Source organism: Silurus aristotelis, assembly GCF_946808225.1.
Source record: "Silurus aristotelis genome assembly, chromosome: 29".
NCBI lineage: Eukaryota > Metazoa > Chordata > Actinopteri > Siluriformes > Siluridae > Silurus > Silurus aristotelis.
Genome location: NC_139602.1, coordinates 2,827,669 through 2,848,261, shown reverse-complemented (window position 1 = coordinate 2,848,261; position 20,593 = coordinate 2,827,669). Strand labels below are relative to the sequence as shown.

Sequence of the window (20,593 nt, the reverse complement as noted above, 5' to 3'; positions counted from 1 at the left end):
AAAGAAATAAATATGGCACCATTATAACAAACTAATCCACGACAAATATAGATACATAGATACATTCTCACATATTATAGAATAATGCTAAAAACATGTATTAAATACACAACATGACCAAGTACAGGATTTACTATATTGGCTTTCTAGTGATTTTTTATATTGCTGTTAAAAATCACATTTACACACATGCATGGATGTGATTTGAATGGGTTCAATAGACAGAGTTTCCAGATCATTGTGTTACTGTTACTTATGTTAGCTAAGTGTATTGTTCTGCATTTACATTGACTGTTCATCATTAAAAACGTTCTAATGTATGATGTAATCTTATAAATTATATTTTAGATTTTTTTTGATTATATCTTATTTGTAACACTCTAAAATCAGGGTAAGATATGAATGTTCCAGAAGCATTGTTAAATCTAATGATCTTTTGTTGGTCAGTTTTTTTTTTTTATTCTGACAACATTTTAATCAGTTTGATGAATAATCAGTGTTAATATTATATTGACTGACAAATCTGCTTAATACATGGGTAGGAGCGCATGATCGTCACATGAGGGCGCAACTCCCTTGGCAACTCCTCAATTTAAATCCATCACAAGAGACAAAGAAATTTACTTTCAAACCAGCAGAGGGCACCATTCAGTATGAATTTATTTCATAGTTGTTCCATTCATTTCTGTACACATCTCTACAAGTTTCCCTGATTTGTCCAGGTTAGTTGTTTCTTTGTTGTTGTTTTTTTTTTTAGTTCTCATAGGAGAAATAAAACTTAAACTTTACTTAGAAATTGTTTAATTTAATTCAGCTGAATGTTATTTGTAAAGAATTTTTAACAATAGACATTGACACAAAACAGCTTTGCAGTGCAACTCCAAAGCTGAGCTGTTCCTACCAAGCTGAGATTGTAAAGGTAAATACTTTTACAGTCCTGCACACCCACACACACACACACACACACATATATATATATATATATATATATATATATATATATATATATATATATATATATATATATTTATATATATATATATATATATATATATATATATATATATATATATTACAATAAATGTCTTTTTTTCTATTTAAAGAAACCTTGATGTAGATTTAGATCTCTTATGAGCAATTATCTGTGGAACAGCTGTAGTACTGCTTTCTGCCACAAGGTGTCTCTTCTTAGCCATAGATCTTTTATAAAAGTTTATTGAAAATTCTCTTAATTTCCTCTTTAAACTCTACTAAATAATGTTCTTAACTGCAATTTTACTTTCATAATAAATGTAACATTTTATAATGAATTATACGTACCACTCTTGATCAAATTAATTTTGTCCAAGATTGTCACATGGTCTATGTAAGAAATTACACAATGGTTGAGGTTTCCAGGAAATCTAAACATATAGATAAGAGACACTGAGGAAGGGTGACAGAGTGTGTTTTGTGAGGGACTGGTATGTGTGCAGAAGAAGCAGTAATGATGAAGTGCTTGTATTTTTTGTCTGTTGTGTTTCAGGTGGCTGCAGGTGAGTGAAGTTATTTTCTATTTTCGATTACAGTTAGTTAGTTAATGTACTTTTTGTACAGATTGGGTTTACAGTTATGCGTAGTTCAGCCCTGTTCCTGAATAACCACCCAAACACTGTCAAATGTTTCTCATTTAAAGTTTTGATTAACAACAACTTCGCTTACTACAGTGGTATAATATTAATAACCGTGTATGTCTAGTTAAATTGCCCAAAGAACAGCAGTAATCTTTATACACAAGGTAAATCTACTCATGATGCCTTGTGTTATAAAGTCCTTTTTGAGACCTGTTCAGTTTTGATCATGTGGATTGTTTCTTCCTGATTAACTTCATTGTAAAATGTTCTGATGAAAAGAGTTGGAATAATGAATGAGGAGGATTCTACAGTGAGATTATTTTACATCCTTATGATACGTACAGTGTATGTTTTTACACCTTTACTGAATTATATCACAATCTCTGTCTTATTTAATCGTATTAAATATTAAAGAAAATTTCCTGTAACTAGTACGTCAGTTTTTTATTCTGGTCTTAGATGTAAATAGATGCGTATAAATTTCACACCTCTTTTTTCTGCCTCTCTGTCACTGACAAACATCTTCACTTCCTTTGTTATACCTTATTTATAGTCTATTACAGATAGTTAGATGCATTTATCAACACTGTGTTCACATTTTCAAAACTCATACCAGCAGTCTGTGTGGACTGAACTGTGTATCACTTTAAATACATTTGACACAATTTGTGTATCTACAGCTTGTGATTCACATGTTTACATACTGTTTGCAAATCCAATTAGTACAAGTTCAAAAACAAAGAGTTGTTACAGTGTAACAGTGGTCAGCAGTGAATTTTACACCTAGGCCTCTATTAGAGTCCTAGTTCAGTCAATCCACCTCTTAATACCATCATTATGACACCACGGCTATTGGAACCATCAATATCATTCTGAAATTAAATATAACAGAGCGGAATGCTATTACTTAAGCATTACTCCATTGCACACATTTCAACAAATCTCATTTCACTGCAGCCACAGCTGCACCACACACACATACATCATCTCCAGGTAGTTGGTAGATCAGTGAATAAGGAGGATTCTACAGTGAGATTATTTTACATCCCTATAATACATATAGTGTATGTTTTTACACATTTGCTGAATTATTATATCCTTCACAATATCTGTCTTGTAACATTTATCTTTAATAATTCACATAAAAATCTAATAGAAAAATATTTTTCCTGTAACTAGAGTCATTACTTATTTTTCTGTTCTTAGCTGTAAATAGATGAGTGTGAATTTCACACCTCTTTCTGCTGCCGCTCTGTCACTGACCATCATCTTCCCTTCCTACGTCATGCCTTAGATACAGTCAGTTTATTTCCACTGGAAATTATTGAATGTTTTAATACTGTATTCACATTTATTCACATTTGAGGAAAATAATACCACCTGGATGTTTTTTTTTATTGTATGTAGTTTATTTTGATGGTTAGTTATTCAAAATTCATGATGGGTTTAATGTATAAAATCTGATTTAAAGTAATTTTGGTGCAAATCCATAAAATCTGAATTATCTGCTGTGATTAATGCTCAAGAAAACATGTTGTTCTAGCGATCTAACAGTAGGGGGCACTAGTAAAGAAAAAAATGTGCAAGCAAGGAGTAGAAACAGAAGGTTAGGTTTTTGGAAGTGAGTAAATACGTTGGTTTGGAGGTGAACGGTTGATAGTTATAGTACATTATGGATGTGAGATTAACTGCTGTACTGAGCTGCACACTGGGAAAGAAAACTGTGAAGAGTTTTGAAAAAGTGATCATAGTGATGAGAAATGTGTTTAAGTAACTGTAGAAAACTAACTGGAAACGGGTGAAAGAAATCTGCACATTGTGTAGTTTTACTTTCTCTTAGTGCTCTTTATTTTCACATGGAGTTGTAACATGGTGTCTAACCAGATCTGCCTATGTGTACATTTCACTCTGGAATTTAAAAGAAAAAATACACACATGAGCACAGGAAAGTGTAACACACACAGTAGTTACTGTAGGAACTGGGCTGACAAAAAAGATCTGAGATTTAAATGTGCAAAAAATTTTTTCTTTCATTCTTCTAATTTTTTGTATGTTGTTTTTAAAAAACATTTTATAATATTGAATTGCTTTTTGTATTCAGTAGATTGTGATGTTTTGTGTGTTTGTTTCTGTAGGCTGTGCTCTTTCTGTTAAAAATCACATAGAAATCACACAACACAAAGGTGGTTCAGTGCTGTTACCCTGCTCCTGCTCTGACCTGCTCTCCAAACCTCAGAAATTCACCTGGGAGACCTTCAGAAGAGGACGTCTGTCTAAAGTGTTAAATGATAAACACTACCGTGGCAGATATCAGCTGTTTAATAATATTTCTCCTGCTAATCTGTCACTACTCATATCTGACCTGAGAGAAGAAGATGAGGGAATCTACAGGTGCAGCACTGAGAAGGAACACAGAGACACTTGGCTTTATGTTAAAGTTAAAACATTTAAATACACAATAAAAGTTGATATTTATTGTGAAAGCAGACTGATAATCCTTCAAATGAATTATAGTTACAAATGTAATAAAATATTTACTTCATTGACCATAACTAAAAGGGGAATTTAATTTAGGACTCATATTGTGACACATCAATAGGTCCATTGGTGGTCTAGTGGTTATGATGCGGTGCTCTTACCGCTGCGGTCCGGGTTCGATCCCCGGTCAGGGAACCAACCCCAGCCACTCTTAGTGCCGGTCCCAAGCCCGGATAAATAGGGAGGGTTGCGTTAGAAAGGGCATCCAGCGTAAAAGCATGCGGAAGATCCGCTGTGGCGACCCCTGATGGGAGAAGCCGTAAGAAAGTTTTTTTTTTTTATTGTGACACATCAATACAATGTAATGCGAGGAACGCGAGGCGGAAGCCGAAGCACACGCAAACAATGTTTATTTGAGTTACTGGGCAGAGTCAACACATATACTCGTGGTGCAGGTGCGTAATCCGGTGGTACGCTTCGGGAGCGCGGCCCACGAGGTACCGAACCACCGAGAGGCAGTCCGTGTATATATAAGTCTACTGATGCGCTTGGGGAAGCGTGGCGCTGGGCAGGAACGGAGAGACGTATCCACACAGCGTAAACATGGATAAACAATAACGGACGGAGGGCAAGTGTAAGTGAGGGGTTTATATGTGCGAGTGTAAAGAGAGTCAGGTGTGTGGAATCAGTAATTGGGCAAGGAGCTACGTGCGGGCGGGGCACACACTGGAGAAGAAGCAGGGAGCTCCCTGACAAACAAGTTATAAATGACAATAAATACTAATTATGAAAATCAGACTTACCTGAAACTGTGGACTGCTATCAGATTGGATGTGACAGATTTCTCAGTCTAATCTATGATTTATTTTGGTATCACTGTAGTGTTTATAGAGCTCCATGACACCTGTATAATCCGTTCATTATAACAGACATAAACATCCATAAACATTAATAAAGAAGCACCCTTTTGATCTAATACAGCCATGAGTCTTTTTTGGGAAAGATTAAGTTTTTCACACCTGGATTTGGGGATCCTCTGCCATTCCTTCTTGCAGATCCTTTCCAGTTCTGTCAGGTTGGATGGTAAACGTTAGTGGACAGCCATTTTTAGGTCTCTCCAGAGATGCTCGATTGGGTTTAAGTCAGGGCTCTGGCTGGGCCATTTAAGAACAGTCACGGAGTTGTTGTGAAGCCACTCCTTCGTTATTTTAGCTGTGTGCTTAGGGTCATTGTCTTGTTGGAAGGTAAACCTTCAGCCAAGTCTGAGGTCCAGAGCACTCTGGAAAAGGTTTGTGTCCAGGATATCCCTGTACTTGGCCGCATTCATCTTTCCCTCCATTGCAACCAGTCGTCCTGTCCCTGCAGCTGAAAAACACCCCCACAGCATGATGCTGCCACCACCATGCTTCACTGTTGGGACTGTATTGGACAGGTGATAAACAGTGCCTGGTTTTCTCCACACATACCGCTTCGAATAAAGGCCAAAAAGATCTCTCATCAGACCAGAGAATCTTATTTTTCACCATCTTGAAGTTCTTCAGGTGTTTTTTAGCAAACTCCATGCGGGCTTTCATGTGTCTTGCACTGAGGAGAAGTTTCCGTCGGGCCACTCTGCCATAAAGCCCTGACTGGTGGAGGGCTGCAGTAATGGTTGACTTTCTGCAACTTTCTCCCGACTTTCTACAACTTTCTCCCATCTCCTGACTGCATCTCTGGAGCTCAGCCACAGTGATCTTTGGGTTCTTCTTTACCTCTTTCACCAAGGCTCTTCTCCCCCGATAGCTCAGTTTGGCCGGACGGCCAGCTCTAGGAAGGGTTCTTGTCGTCCCAAACATCTTCCATTTAAGGATTATGGAGGCCACTGTGCATTTAGGAAACTTAAGTGCAGCAGAAATTTTTTTGTAACCTTGGCCTGATCTGTGCCTTGCCACAATTCTGTTTTTGAGCTCTTCAGGCAGTTCCTTTGACTTCATGATTCTCATTAGCTATGAAATGCATTGTGATCTGTAAGGTCTTATATAGACAGGTGTGTGGCTTTCCTAATCAAGTCCAGTCCGTTTAATCAAACACAGCTGGACTCGAATGAAGGTGTAGAACCATCTCAAGGATGATCAGAAGAAATGAATAAAACTGAGTTAAATATATGAGTGTCACAGCAAAGGGTCTGAATACATAGGACCATGTGATATTTCAGTATTTCTTTTTTAATAAATCTGCAAAAATGCCAACAATTCTGTGTTTTTCTGTCAATATGGGGTGCTATGTATACATTAATGAGGAAAAGATTTTAGCAAATGGGTGCAATATAACAAAGAGTGAAAATTTAAGGGGGTCTGAATACTTTTTGTACCCACTGTATATGATCAAGCACATGCCAAAAACAGTTATCATAATAACGAATAAATTGTTTTTATGTAAGGTGAAGTATCTTATATGGGATTATTATTATTAATAACTGTACAAACTGATGTTAAAGATTATTGTAGATTTAGCAGTTATTTAAATATAAAGAACCCAGTATAAGTTCAGTGTTGGGTATCAGAGTCCTGATATTGGATTCATGTAGAGAATTTAAACAGCTGATTGTCAGATCATTTAAAAATCTCTTCTGGTTTGCAGCAAAAAATGTTGTGATTTACAAACAGGGAATATTAATAATTGCAGTATATCTATTATTACCTGTAAATGTTCTGTTTACAGGCTGTGAGCTGGTGAAGAAGACAGTGGTAGAAAATGTGACTGGGTTCACAGGTCAGTAAACTGACCTGTGAAACTGGTCAGTAAAAACTCTCCAGGAAACCTCTCTCTACTCATATCAGACCTGACTGAAGAGGACCAGGGACTCTACAGATGTTCTGCACAGGCTGATAGCAGAGATCTGAGACTGTCTGTTAAAGGTACATTTTTGTCATTAATGACTGTGAGCATGTTTTACTCCAGTGTTATGTGTCTTATTACTAACAGTGATAGAAACAATCATTAGTAAGTTTTATCATTATTTTCTATAGGAAGAAGAAAATCTTCAATACAAAGAAAGAAGAAGAAAACAGACACAGCACCTCCATCAAAACATCCTCAGAGTAAAACAACAACCTCACCACCTGCATCATCCTCAACAACACAAGTTAAAACATAAAGCAAACACTCAGACGCCCACTATCTGATATAACTGTACATTTTCATTTCAAGTAAAAAAACCACAATATTATACACATTATTTTATGACTGACTCACATTCTGGATGTGTTTAACTACACAGTTTATAATGAAAGAAAACTAAATTATTTTGCTGATACATTTTGTTAAAATTTTCTCGTTGGGTTCAGATCACTAGAAGGCAGTCAGTCTTTAAGTCTGTCTTTTTCTCTGTTTGTTCACAAAGATTCTGAGACAAATAAACAAATGTTTACTTTCACTTATAACCAGTAAAGATCTTTGAACAGGGATATTAGTTTTGTATTGTTTCACTCTGTTATTGTATGTGAGTTTAAACTGCACTGCAGGCCTCCACATCTTACTGGAGAAACCACTTACAAACCACTAGAGGTGTGATTTCTGAGATCTTTTCTCTTTAGGAGGAAGATGTGGAGAGAACATGGTTCCTGGAGGACATCAGGACTGTGAGGGAAAGCAGGAGGATCAGGTTAGCACACGTACAATAACAGTTCTAACAGATTTGTTTCTATTTTTAGATCTTCTGTTGTGTTTGTGATACACTGCAGGTAACACACATGAAGCACACATGCTTTCATTAAACAGTGATTTATAGGAAATGATCTTCTGCTGCTTTTATCAGAAAAACACATGGTGTAAAGAAACGATTCAGATTTAGAGATTTGTGTCATCAACACTAACAGTTACAGTCACTGATTGTGTGTTATATTAATCATCATTTTGTTCTGTTTTTCCACAGACTGTATCTGATCTTAACACTTTCTGTATTGAATAACACATTAACACACAGCCGGAGCAGCACGGGTCCAGATCAACACTGGAGATAAAGAACTGAATATGGCACCATTATAACAAACTAATCTACAGTAAATATAGACACGTTTTCACATATTATAGAATAATGCTGAAAATATGTATTAAATACACACCATGACCAAGTACAGGATTTACTATAATGATTTGTTTTATATTGCTGTTAAAAATCACATTAACACACATGCATGGATTTGATTGGGTTTGAGAGACAGAGTTTCCAGATCATTGTGTTACTGTTACTTATATTAGCTGAGTTTATTGTTCTGCATTCACTTTGTCTGTTCATCATTAATAACTTGCTGATGTACAGTTTCATTTGTATGTCTTATATATTATATTAGTCTCATTTTATATCTTATTTGTAACAATTTAATATCAGGGTAAGAAATTAATATTCCAGAAGCATCATGGTGTTTTGTGTAAGAAGACTGTTATACATGTTCTTGTTTTGTTGCTTTCAGTGTTTAGACTGATGGTACCTTTAATCCCTGTTCTAGTAAACTAGCATGAGGATGTGTTTTTGAGAGACTTTACAGCACTTCTGTTAAACACTCTGGATAAGAGAATTTGCCAAATGCCTAAAATATAAATGTTAATGTTCAACTTTTTGTCGGCATTTTTTAAGTGTGATTGTTCGATATCTTACATGCATGTGTGTCTATGTACAAGTATGTGTATTATATATTCCTATATATGTATAATGCAGGGGTGGGCAATTAATTTTTACAAGGGGCCACAAGAGAAACCTGAATTATGTCAGAGGGCCACACCAACAATAATATTTTAGGGATGCACCGAAATGAAAATTCCAAAAACCAAAAATGAGGAAACCACGGCCAAAACCAAAAACTGAAACACCGAAAGAAAAGATTGTCAATTATTAGAACCATTGCTTTACAGCTTTGTAAAGCTCCTCTGTGCAGCTGCTACAGGCACTGGAATATTCACACTTATCCTTAGTGCCTCAGATTTCTTTTTTTTTTTTTTTTTTTTTTTTTTTAGAAATAGTACTTTTACGGTTGCATAAATACCAGGCTAATATGTACAGTATCTGAGTGTTCCATGCATAATTAATGTGTTATGGTGATGTATTATATTCACATCATGATGCAGAAAAGTGTTTAATTAGTCACAATTAGTGACAATATTTAACCAGTTTAATATTCAAATATTTAAATATTAGTTCATTATGAACTAATATTTTATTTTGATATTTTGATCGATTAGTACTATTATTAGGTTAACTGCCAGAAATAATTTTGCCTCACATATATGGGTGTAGTAGCGCACGATGGTCACAAGAGGTCTCTCGTGCAGTGCTCCCAGTCATTTTGCACTCTAGGCAACTGTTCACTTTCAATCCACCATATAAAAAAAAATCCCCTGTCAGACCAGCAGAGGGCAGCACTAACTGAATTTCTTCAAGCTAGGCTACACTGTAAAATAATAATTTGTTTTAATAATGTTTTTCTCATTATTGAATCGAATAAATTAAATCTTTTTATAAAAAAAATGCTTTTAAACGTTAGTAAGTTTAAGATTATAATGTTATTATAAATTACTCACTTAGACACACAGACTAAATCACTCAGGACTTTTAGTAATTTGTTCAGTAATTTATTTAATGTAACACACCCATTCTTTGTAATGATAAACATTTTTGCCTACTGTACATTATAATGCCGGGCAAAATGTCATTTTTCTAGCTGGATATGGACATACAGGTGCATCTCAGTTAATTCGATTATAATTAAAAAGTTTATTTATTTTAGTAATTCAATACAAAAGGTAATACTCGTATATAAAGTTTTTTTATATGAAGCGCACGGTGGTCACAAGAGGGCGCACTTCCGTCAAAAAAAAAAAACAATCTCCCAGTCATTTTGCACCCTATTTTGTATTGTTTCACTCTGTTATTGTATGTGAGTTTAAACTGCACTGCAGGCCTCCACATCTTACTGGAGAAACCACTTACAAACCACTAGAGGTGTGATTTCTGAGATCTTTTCTCTTTAGGAGGAAGATGTGGAGAGAACATGGTTCCTGGAGGACATCAGGACTGTGAGGGAAAGCAGGAGGATCAGGTTAGCACACGTACAATAACAGTTCTAACAGATTTGTTTCTATTTTTAGATCTTCTGTTGTGTTTGTGATACACTGCAGGTAACACACATGAAGCACACATGCTTTCATTAAACAGTGATTTATAGGAAATGATCTTCTGCTGCTTTTATCAGAAAAACACATGGTGTAAAGAAACGATTCAGATTTAGAGATTTGTGTCATCAACACTAACAGTTACAGTCACTGATTGTGTGTTATATTAATCATCATTTTGTTCTGTTTTTCCACAGACTGTATCTGATCTTAACACTTTCTGTATTGAATAACACATTAACACACAGCCGGAGCAGCACGGGTCCAGATCAACACTGGAGATAAAGAACTGAATATGGCACCATTATAACAAACTAATCTACAGTAAATATAGACACGTTTTCACATATTATAGAATAATGCTGAAAATATGTATTAAATACACACCATGACCAAGTACAGGATTTACTATAATGATTTGTTTTATATTGCTGTTAAAAATCACATTAACACACATGCATGGATTTGATTGGGTTTGAGAGACAGAGTTTCCAGATCATTGTGTTACTGTTACTTATATTAGCTGAGTTTATTGTTCTGCATTCACTTTGTCTGTTCATCATTAATAACTTGCTGATGTACAGTTTCATTTGTATGTCTTATATATTATATTAGTCTCATTTTATATCTTATTTGTAACAATTTAATATCAGGGTAAGAAATTAATATTCCAGAAGCATCATGGTGTTTTGTGTAAGAAGACTGTTATACATGTTCTTGTTTTGTTGCTTTCAGTGTTTAGACTGATGGTACCTTTAATCCCTGTTCTAGTAAACTAGCATGAGGATGTGTTTTTGAGAGACTTTACAGCACTTCTGTTAAACACTCTGGATAAGAGAATTTGCCAAATGCCTAAAATATAAATGTTAATGTTCAACTTTTTGTCGGCATTTTTTAAGTGTGATTGTTCGATATCTTACATGCATGTGTGTCTATGTACAAGTATGTGTATTATATATTCCTATATATGTATAATGCAGGGGTGGGCAATTAATTTTTACAAGGGGCCACAAGAGAAACCTGAATTATGTCAGAGGGCCACACCAACAATAATATTTTAGGGATGCACCGAAATGAAAATTCCAAAAACCAAAAATGAGGAAACCACGGCCAAAACCAAAAACTGAAACACCGAAAGAAAAGATTGTCAATTATTAGAACCATTGCTTTACAGCTTTGTAAAGCTCCTCTGTGCAGCTGCTACAGGCACTGGAATATTCACACTTATCCTTAGTGCCTCAGATTTCTTTTTTTTTTTTTTTTTTTTTTTTTTTAGAAATAGTACTTTTACGGTTGCATAAATACCAGGCTAATATGTACAGTATCTGAGTGTTCCATGCATAATTAATGTGTTATGGTGATGTATTATATTCACATCATGATGCAGAAAAGTGTTTAATTAGTCACAATTAGTGACAATATTTAACCAGTTTAATATTCAAATATTTAAATATTAGTTCATTATGAACTAATATTTTATTTTGATATTTTGATCGATTAGTACTATTATTAGGTTAACTGCCAGAAATAATTTTGCCTCACATATATGGGTGTAGTAGCGCACGATGGTCACAAGAGGTCTCTCGTGCAGTGCTCCCAGTCATTTTGCACTCTAGGCAACTGTTCACTTTCAATCCACCATATAAAAAAAAATCCCCTGTCAGACCAGCAGAGGGCAGCACTAACTGAATTTCTTCAAGCTAGGCTACACTGTAAAATAATAATTTGTTTTAATAATGTTTTTCTCATTATTGAATCGAATAAATTAAATCTTTTTATAAAAAAAATGCTTTTAAACGTTAGTAAGTTTAAGATTATAATGTTATTATAAATTACTCACTTAGACACACAGACTAAATCACTCAGGACTTTTAGTAATTTGTTCAGTAATTTATTTAATGTAACACACCCATTCTTTGTAATGATAAACATTTTTGCCTACTGTACATTATAATGCCGGGCAAAATGTCATTTTTCTAGCTGGATATGGACATACAGGTGCATCTCAGTTAATTCGATTATAATTAAAAAGTTTATTTATTTTAGTAATTCAATACAAAAGGTAATACTCGTATATAAAGTTTTTTTATATGAAGCGCACGGTGGTCACAAGAGGGCGCACTTCCGTCAAAAAAAAAAAACAATCTCCCAGTCATTTTGCACCCTAGGCAGCTGTTCACTTTTAATCCAACACAGAAAAAAAAATACCCTGTCAGACCAGCAGAGGGGATCACTAACTGAATTTCTTCAATAGTTGCTCCACCGATTTTCTGTACCCACCTCTACAGTTCCCCTTCAGGAACTCGAGCTGCGTTGAAACGCTATGGGAACGCCCCTGCGTTGTCCACGCTCTGAAACACGTGTGAAATCTAGCCAATAGGCAAGCCGTGACGTCATAGGCAAGCCGTGACGTCATAGGCAAGCCGTGACGTCATAGGCAAGCCGTGACGTCATAGACAAGCGACGTCACGTAAACCAGGAAGCTACAAGATGGCTGTGCGGTGGTAGCGACATTAGCTTCTGCTTGTTCAGGTACGCGCTTTGTGTGTGTTATCTGTGCAGTCATGAGCTTAAATGCAGGCAGAATTCTGTCTGCGTGTTTCCTACTTGCCCCGATTCATTTTAGGGGGTGACACGCAGCCAATGTGTGGTTTGCTTAGCTTAGGAGCGTGCTTAGTCGGCTCTTGAGAGTATCAGTTGTTGGCATTTTAGCTGTGTGGCTATGTGCTCCCGGCTGCGGAGCAAGCCGAGCTCCCATTCCCCGGGGATTGCGCTCGTTTGGCGGTTCCTTCTCCGGTGCATGTGACGCAGTGCTGAGTATTTCTTCCTCCGAGGTGGGAGAAATTTCGGAAAATCCGGGGAAGCATGCCTCACGCCTGCTTCTTCTCCCGGTGAGGGCGGCGCAGCATTGCATGTCTCTCTCTCCGAGGAGGATGAGATAATGGATGCTAGCGAGCCTGCGGACTCCTCACAGCCTGTGCTGTATGTGGAGCTCCTTAAGGTCATGGCACGGTCCAGGTCCAAACTGGATCTGGGTTCGAGGTGTCTGGGTCCTGGGAGGCCCGTGTGCATGCGTGCTTTTCCGATGTTTCTTGCTGTGCGCAAATTTTATTGGAGCTAAGTGGTGCGGCTACCGGACGATGCCGCTTGTGGTGGAGATGCTAGCTAGCTGTCTCTCCCTGAGTGCTGCATCTATGAAGGTTTTGCCTACGAAGAGCCGCTTGGTTCTGGTAGGTAGGGCTATGCGGCGGGTCAGGCTCCGGGTTGCGTCCACACGATGAGTGTGTTGCAGGCATACCAGGTTTGGGGAAAGATGTGTGCTTCCTTCTGAGCGCCACGGTGACCCCTCCTGGCCTGACCTGGTAAGGCTGTAGGTGAGGGCGATTGCTGGCGGGTTCAGGAGACCGCGGTGGCGTTTCAGTGGTAGTTCCTCGCTGCTCCGATAGGGCTGCTCGGCGGCAGCCTCGCCCTGGTACGTCCAGGCACAGCGAAATAGCCCGGTAAGAGAGCGTTGCCACCTGATTCCCGCAGGGAGGTCCTAGGGGCCCCTGGTGACACTCTAAGCCCGAGGAGGGGCTGGACGACCTGAGGATCGTCCTCGCCTCTAGGAAACAGACTGTGGTGTGTAAGCCTGATAGCTTGCATCTTGGAGGGCCTTGTGCACATTATGCTATGGTGCCCGTCCCTCCCCGGCACTACCGGGAGGTCGGTCTGTCGGCCCTGCCACAGGGTGTTCAGAAAGCTGCCTCCCTCCAGCGGTTAACTCCCTTATTCTGCCTGTATGATCGCTGCGGATGGGGGGATCCGCCGCCTCTCAGGAGGTGTAGTCGGCTGCAGAGCACCGCTCCAGCCGCTCTGAGTGGGTCAGGGGCCAGCCCCAATGGGTTGGTTCTCCCTGTGGAAACTTTCTGTCAGTCTGGAGGGCTGCCAGGTGTCTCTCGGGGGTCCTGCGTACTGTGGAGAAGGGCTGCACGATTCAGTTCGCGTCTTCTCCTCCCCGGTTCAGCGGGGTGTGTCCCACCCTGGTGGGACAAATGCAGGCTCTGGTCCTGGGACAGGAGGTGCGTGCTCTCCTGAGGAAATGGGCCATCGACATGGTTCCCTCCTCCTTGTTCAGAGAGTCAGGCTGCTACAGCCCGTGCTTCATTGTTCCGAAGAAGAACGGCGGGTTGCATCCCATTCTGGATCTCCACTCCTTGAACCACTCACTTTTGAGGCTCGGGTTCGGGTTTCTCGTTTAGAGAGGTCATGTCTCAGGTCGAGTCCGAGGACTGATTTGTCATACGTTAGATCTGAAGGTCGCATGCTCCCACGCAGCCGTCCTTCACCACACACGGGAGGTTCCTGAGGTTGCTTTCGGGGCGAAGCTTGCCAATATCGGCCTAGCGCTCTCACCCCGTACCTTCACAGAGTGCGTGAACGCGGCACTGACCCCGCTGTGGCTTCAGGGCATCCGCATTTTGTATTATATCGACGATTGGTTCATGTTGGCTCGTTACAGCACCAGGCAGTTTGGCATTGAGATGCTGTTCTCGCCTGCGTGAAGGTACTGGGGTTCAGACTGGAACGGCGGGTAGAGTGTACTTTCTCCAGCACGCTTTCCTCACGGGTTGGGGAGTGGTCATAAGTGGCCACTCCGCCCAGGGTCTGTGGAGCGGCCCACGTCTCTCGTGGCACATAAATTGCCGGGAGATGCTGGCAGTGTTGTTGAGGTTAAAACACTTCCTCCCAGTCCTGCGAGATCGCCATGTGTTGGTCCGCATGGACAATACTGCAGTGGTCTCGTACATCAACCACCAGGGGGGCCTCCGGTCTCGTCCCTTGCAAACAACTGCCGCGAGAGGTCCTCTTGTGGTCCCAGAGGCTGAGGCCTGGGATGTGACTCAGAGTGCCTGTCTGGGACTTGGCAGTTGCCTCGTCCCGCCTGGAGTTTGTGAACCTGGCATGGCCAGAGTGTTTCTTTACACGAGTCTGGGTGCGTGCCTAAGGTGCCTACGGCTCCCACACGATGTGTCGTGTTACAGGCATTCTGCCCTCCTCTGTTTATCACCCCGACCAGAAGTTACAAGGCCCGGCTGTGTCCAGTGCGAGCACTGGGTGCTTATCTCCACAGGACGAGTCCTTGAAGGAGGTCGGTGCAGCTGTTCGTCTGCTGTGGCCCTAATATGGCAGGTCTCCTGGCTGATGGGCGGACGTTAAGCAGGTAGGTAGCGGATGTCATCCTTTCAGCTGCGAGTCCTGGACCCCGCTCCGATCGGAGTCCACCGGAGTGTGGCGGCCTCTACGGCCGGGTCCGCTGGAGAGTCACTCCATGACATCTGTGAACTTTGTCAGGTTCTATGACCTTGACCTCAGAGCCACCCCGGGCTCCTCTGTCCTACGTGCTGGTCTCTGTCCTAGGCCCTCAGTCTCTCGGCAGGGTCTGGTCAGTGTGGTGAGATTGGACACTCGTTCCCATGGCGTTTCGACGCAGCTCGAGTTCCTGAAAGGGAACGTCTCTAGGTTACGTACGTAACCCTAGTTCCCCGAGGGAACGAGACGCTGCGTCTCCGTGCCACACTTCCTGCATCCCTGCGGCGCTTACCTTCTCTCTTTGCAAAAGCTAATGTCGCTACCACCGCACAGCCATCTTGTAGCTTCCTGGTTTACACGGCGTGGACAACGCAGGGGCGTTCCTATAGCGTTTCGACGCAGCATCTCGTTTTTTTTCTTTAAGATTGTCACATGACCTATGTGAGAAATAACAGACATATAAGTTCCTGAAACCAAAGTATATAGAAGAGAGACACTCAGGCAGTGTGACAGAGTGTGAGCTTCAGTCTAAGTGGTTGGTGTTTGTGTGTGTGCAGGAGAATCAGTAATAATCAGAGGTGGCAAAAGCACACACATCCTTTACTTAAGTAGAAGTACAGATACTCATGTTTTAAAATACTCGGGTAAAAGTTGAAGTACTGATTAAACTTTTTTACTCAAGTGAAAGTAAAGAAGTCTTGGCTCTGACATGTACTTAAGTAAAAAGTTGTTTGTGTCGCCATTATGAGGGAAAAACCCACAAAACGCCACCTAGAGGGTTAATTGTGTAAAAAATGGCAAATTTTCTGTTTGATTTGAGACTTGCCGCATAAATAAAACAAAAGTTTACTGATTAAAAATATTTTTATCTGGAGTTTAATAATTTATTTTACATCTAAGTAAAGAAAGGACATCATAGATAAATGTATGTTTTTCCGAAGGTTTTAATTTCGCCTCTGTTATATTTAGAAAAATTTTTATGTATTTAAATTTTTTTTTTATAAAAATGGTAAAAACAGAAATGCTGAATTGATGGCGCATTAATAACATTTAGTGCCGTTTACAATAATTTAAATTTTGACAGCCAAATATATATATATATATATATATATATATATATATATATATATATATATATATATATATATATATATATATATATATACAAAACAAATTAAAAATGTTGTTACCTAATGAATGTATCCAGGCTGAAGATCCACATATAGAACACAAGCAGAGAAAAGATGATGATCAGGAATGTGTCTGTTCTCAGTCATGTTTACATCACTGATTCCCTCTGTCTCATCCACATTAACCCCAAACTTCTTACTGCCTCCTGCCTGCTGATTCTAAACTTCGTAAACTAGTCTACATCTGTGGTGAGTGAGGGTCAGGACTTTATACACCAGCGGATTGAAAAAGACGCGTTGTAACAGGAAATCAGTTGTTCGGCTGAAATCGGCGCGCAGTGAAAAAAAATAAATAAAAATTTCACCAAATCAGTGGATTAAAACTAAAGTAACAAGCCGGTTTTAAAAATTTAAGAAGTAAAAAGTACAGATATTTGTGTAAAAATGTAATGAGTAAAAGTAAAAAGTTGTCTAAAAAATAAATAGTGGAGTAAAGTACTGATACCAGAAAAATCTACTTAAGTACAGTAACGAAGTATTTGTACTCCGTTACTTCCCACCTCTGGTAATAATGAAGTGCTTGTATCTTTTGTCTGTTGTGTTTCACATGGCTGCAGGTGAGTGAAGTTATTTTCTTTTACAGAAAGGAGAGAGAATATTATACAGTTCTTAGTTAAGCTGCTTTGAGTTTAGTTAATGTACTTTCTGTCCAGATTGGGTTTACAGTAGGCTGTAGTTCAACCCTGTTCATGAACAACCACCCAAACACTGTCAAATGTTTATTATTTTATTGAATACTACTATTCTACGTTAACAGCAGACATAAATACTTTTGATTAAAATATATAAAGTAATGTGGTTGTCAATAAATAAATATAAATTGTCTGCTTACATTTTTACATTTACATTGGCGGCATTTAGCAGACGCCCTTATCCAGAGCGACGTACAAAAGTGCTTTAAATCTCTAGTAATGAATAAATCTACACTGGTACGCAAGATTAAAACTTTATATAAATATAACTCGAATTCTACAAACTTGGAAAGTGCTAATTTAGGTATTTCAGGAAGAGGTAGGTTTTCAGTCGTCGTTTGAAGATAATCAGGGACTCTGCTGTACGGACATCTAGGGGAAGTTCATTCCACCACCGCGGTGCCAGAACAGAGAAGAGCCTTGAAGTGTACTTACCTCTCATTCTGAGAGAAGGAGGTACCAGTCGAGCAGTGCTGGAGGATCTCAGACAGCGTGGTGCAGTGCGAGATGTGATGAGGTCACTGAGGTAAGATGGTGCTGGTCCATTTTTGGCCTTGTAGGCAAGCATCAGTGTTTTGAATCTGATACGTGCAGCTACTGGAAGCCAGTGAAGGGAGCGCAGCAGTGGGGTGGTGTGGGAAAACTTGGGCTAATTGAACACAAGTCGTGCAGCTGCGTTTTGGATCATTTGCAGTGGACGAATAGCGTTCAGGGGAAGACCTGCCAGCAGAGAGTTGCAGTAGTCAAGTCTTGAAATGACAAGAGACCTGGGCAGCCTGTATGGACAGAAATTGTCGAATCCTTCAGATGTTATAGAGAAGAAATCGACAAGAACGAGCAACGTTAGCGACATGTGGGAAAAAAGACAGTTCATTGTCCATAGTTACCCCAAGGTAACATCAGTCTATATTAACAAGAGAAATAATGAACTGATGAAGCGAGGTAGGCTAATGATTCCGATTTAAAAATTTTACATCCCCATAATACTTACAGTGTATGTTTTTATACATTTACTGAATGACATCTATTGCAAATGGTTCATGGTCAAGTGGATACTGTTTAGACAGCAGTAATTGTGGCCTGCCCAAGACCTAAGACCCAAGAGAAGTGGCTAGTCAGTTTCTGAGGCTGGTGGTTTTAATATAATATAAGTTTTCACCTAATTATTTGTATCTAACCAGACTCTGTCCACTGGATCATATATATTCATTACTTTAAAGTGAGAGTCATGTCAAAAAACATTCACTCAGGAAGGAATTGCACTTTGTGATGGGCCATGTTTACATTCAACTGATTTCTCTCTTCTTTTTTGTAACCAGACAAAAGAAGTCCAAGAATTCTAAGAAGGGGTGTTTGGCCATCAAATGGGCAATCCTTGCTCTCTGATATTATCTGCTGTCAGATACTATCTGCTCATCCTCTGTTAGAACTATGTCCTGCTCCAGTGGCTCAAACACATTGAAGATCCCATTGCGCAGATCAGTTTCTAGGACCTGGCCAGGGCATAGATGGTTTTGCCAGATTTCCTTTCACAGTAGGGGATCTTTCCAGCCTGAGACAGACAAGTGGTATGTGTAAGGGGAAGTGCCAGTTTGTGATTGTAGGGTGGCAGCTTAAGTGGATCAAACTGCTGTTCTGGGTTTTTTTAAATGTTCTCTGTCTTAGTATGTGTGCTCAATATTGAAAGAATAGCAAAAAATATTATTTTTTATACCCTGAAACTCGTTACATTCAAGTACAGAGAGAGGTTCATCTGTAATGATGTGGTTTGAGTGTAGCCATGCAATTTTTTTTGTTTGCGGCATTTATGTTCTGTACACACCTGTCTTGCATTTTCGCTGATTTATTCACGTTTAAATGTTATGTGTTTTTCCTCATTATTTTTTTTGTATTTTTATTAATGAGATCCCAATAGAATGTAGTGTATATTGTACTATTTAATTCAAATGAATGCTCTACAGAATAGCAGCTTTACAGCTTTGATGAAAAATTCCTATAAAGTTGGGAAAGGTGCAGGAAAATATTTTTGGGCCAGTACTATAATGGACAGGATAGGCCTTCTCACTTTTTGTCTGCAAAAATGTAGCTCTCTAATAAGCAATTATCTGTAGTAGCAGGTTCTTGGCACAAGATGGCACTAACTCAACATAGAACGACTTATGAAAAAAATTCTGAAGTGAAAAATGACATAATGGTAGTTGTAATTTCCTGAAAGCAGAGAATATAAAAGAAAGACACTCAGACAGTTTGAAAGAGTGTGTGTGTGTTTCACTGTGAGAGATTAGTGGGTGTGCAGAAGAATCAATAAAGATGAAGTGCTTGTACCTTTTGTCTGTTGTGTTTCACGTGGCTGCAGGTGAGTGAAGATATTTTCTATTACAGAAAGGAGAGAGCAAATTAGCCAGTTCTTAGTTCAGCTGCTTTGTGTTTATTTAATGTGCTTTCAGTCCAGGCTTGGTTTACAGTAGGCTGTAGTTCAACCCTGTTCCAGAACCACCACCCAAGCACTGTCAAATGTTTCTCATTTTAAGTTTTTATTAACAACAACTTTACATACTGTAGTGTTAGGATCTAAGTAGATGTGTACTTGTAGTTACATTTTCCAAAGAACAGCAGTCATCTTTAAACACAAGGTAAATCTACATATCATGCCTTGTGTTATATTGTCTTAATTTAGTCCTGTAGATTTTTCTTCTTACTTTTTTAAATTTAATTTTATTTAATTTTATTATTATTATTATTTTATCAATATCAGTATAAAATGTACTGATGAATAGAGGTGGCCTAATGAATAAGGAGGATTCTACCATAAGATAATTCTACATCCCTATAAGCCTTGGTGTATATTATCTAATAATAAATTATGTTTCACTTACTGTCTTATTGAATCTCTATTAACTCATAAAAGTGTAATAGAAAAGGTAATTTCCTGTTTCTAGTTTGTCACTGCTTTATTGTGGTCATGCTATAAATAGATGCATGTGAAGTACACACCTCTTTCTTTGTTGTCTTATTGGTGGTCAGTGACCACAATCTTCACTTCCTGCAAATTAATGGCATGCTACATACCACTTGTAAACATAAATGCAAATTACTGGCCAATAAAAACAAGTCTTGAGACAGTTTAATGTTTTTTTTTCCTGACATAAGTGTTCGGCTATCAGATTATGATAAGATGCCT

General features: G+C 38.8%; 1 protein-coding gene and 2 long non-coding RNA genes across 3 annotated transcripts in view; all 3 read left to right on the top strand.

Annotated features, from left to right (window-relative positions):
• Positions 1–20,593, top strand: part of LOC310722481 (uncharacterized protein) — a 211,760-nt gene that overhangs the window by 73,114 nt on the left and 118,053 nt on the right. The window contains exons 11-12 of the mRNA XM_083534929.1: positions 1,476–1,535; positions 3,749–4,051. Coding sequence (XP_083391055.1) covers positions 1,476–1,535; positions 3,749–4,051 — 363 coding nt within the window. The remainder of the gene's footprint in view (positions 1–1,475; positions 1,536–3,748; positions 4,052–20,593) is intronic.
• Positions 7,452–8,684, top strand: LOC310722628. The gene is made up of 2 exons (XR_014532418.1): positions 7,452–7,734; positions 8,005–8,684. It is a non-coding gene; the product is annotated as an uncharacterized lncRNA (long non-coding RNA).
• LOC310722828 lies at positions 9,982–11,115 on the top strand. Its single transcript, XR_014532512.1, has 2 exons — positions 9,982–10,165; positions 10,436–11,115. It is a non-coding gene; the product is annotated as an uncharacterized lncRNA (long non-coding RNA).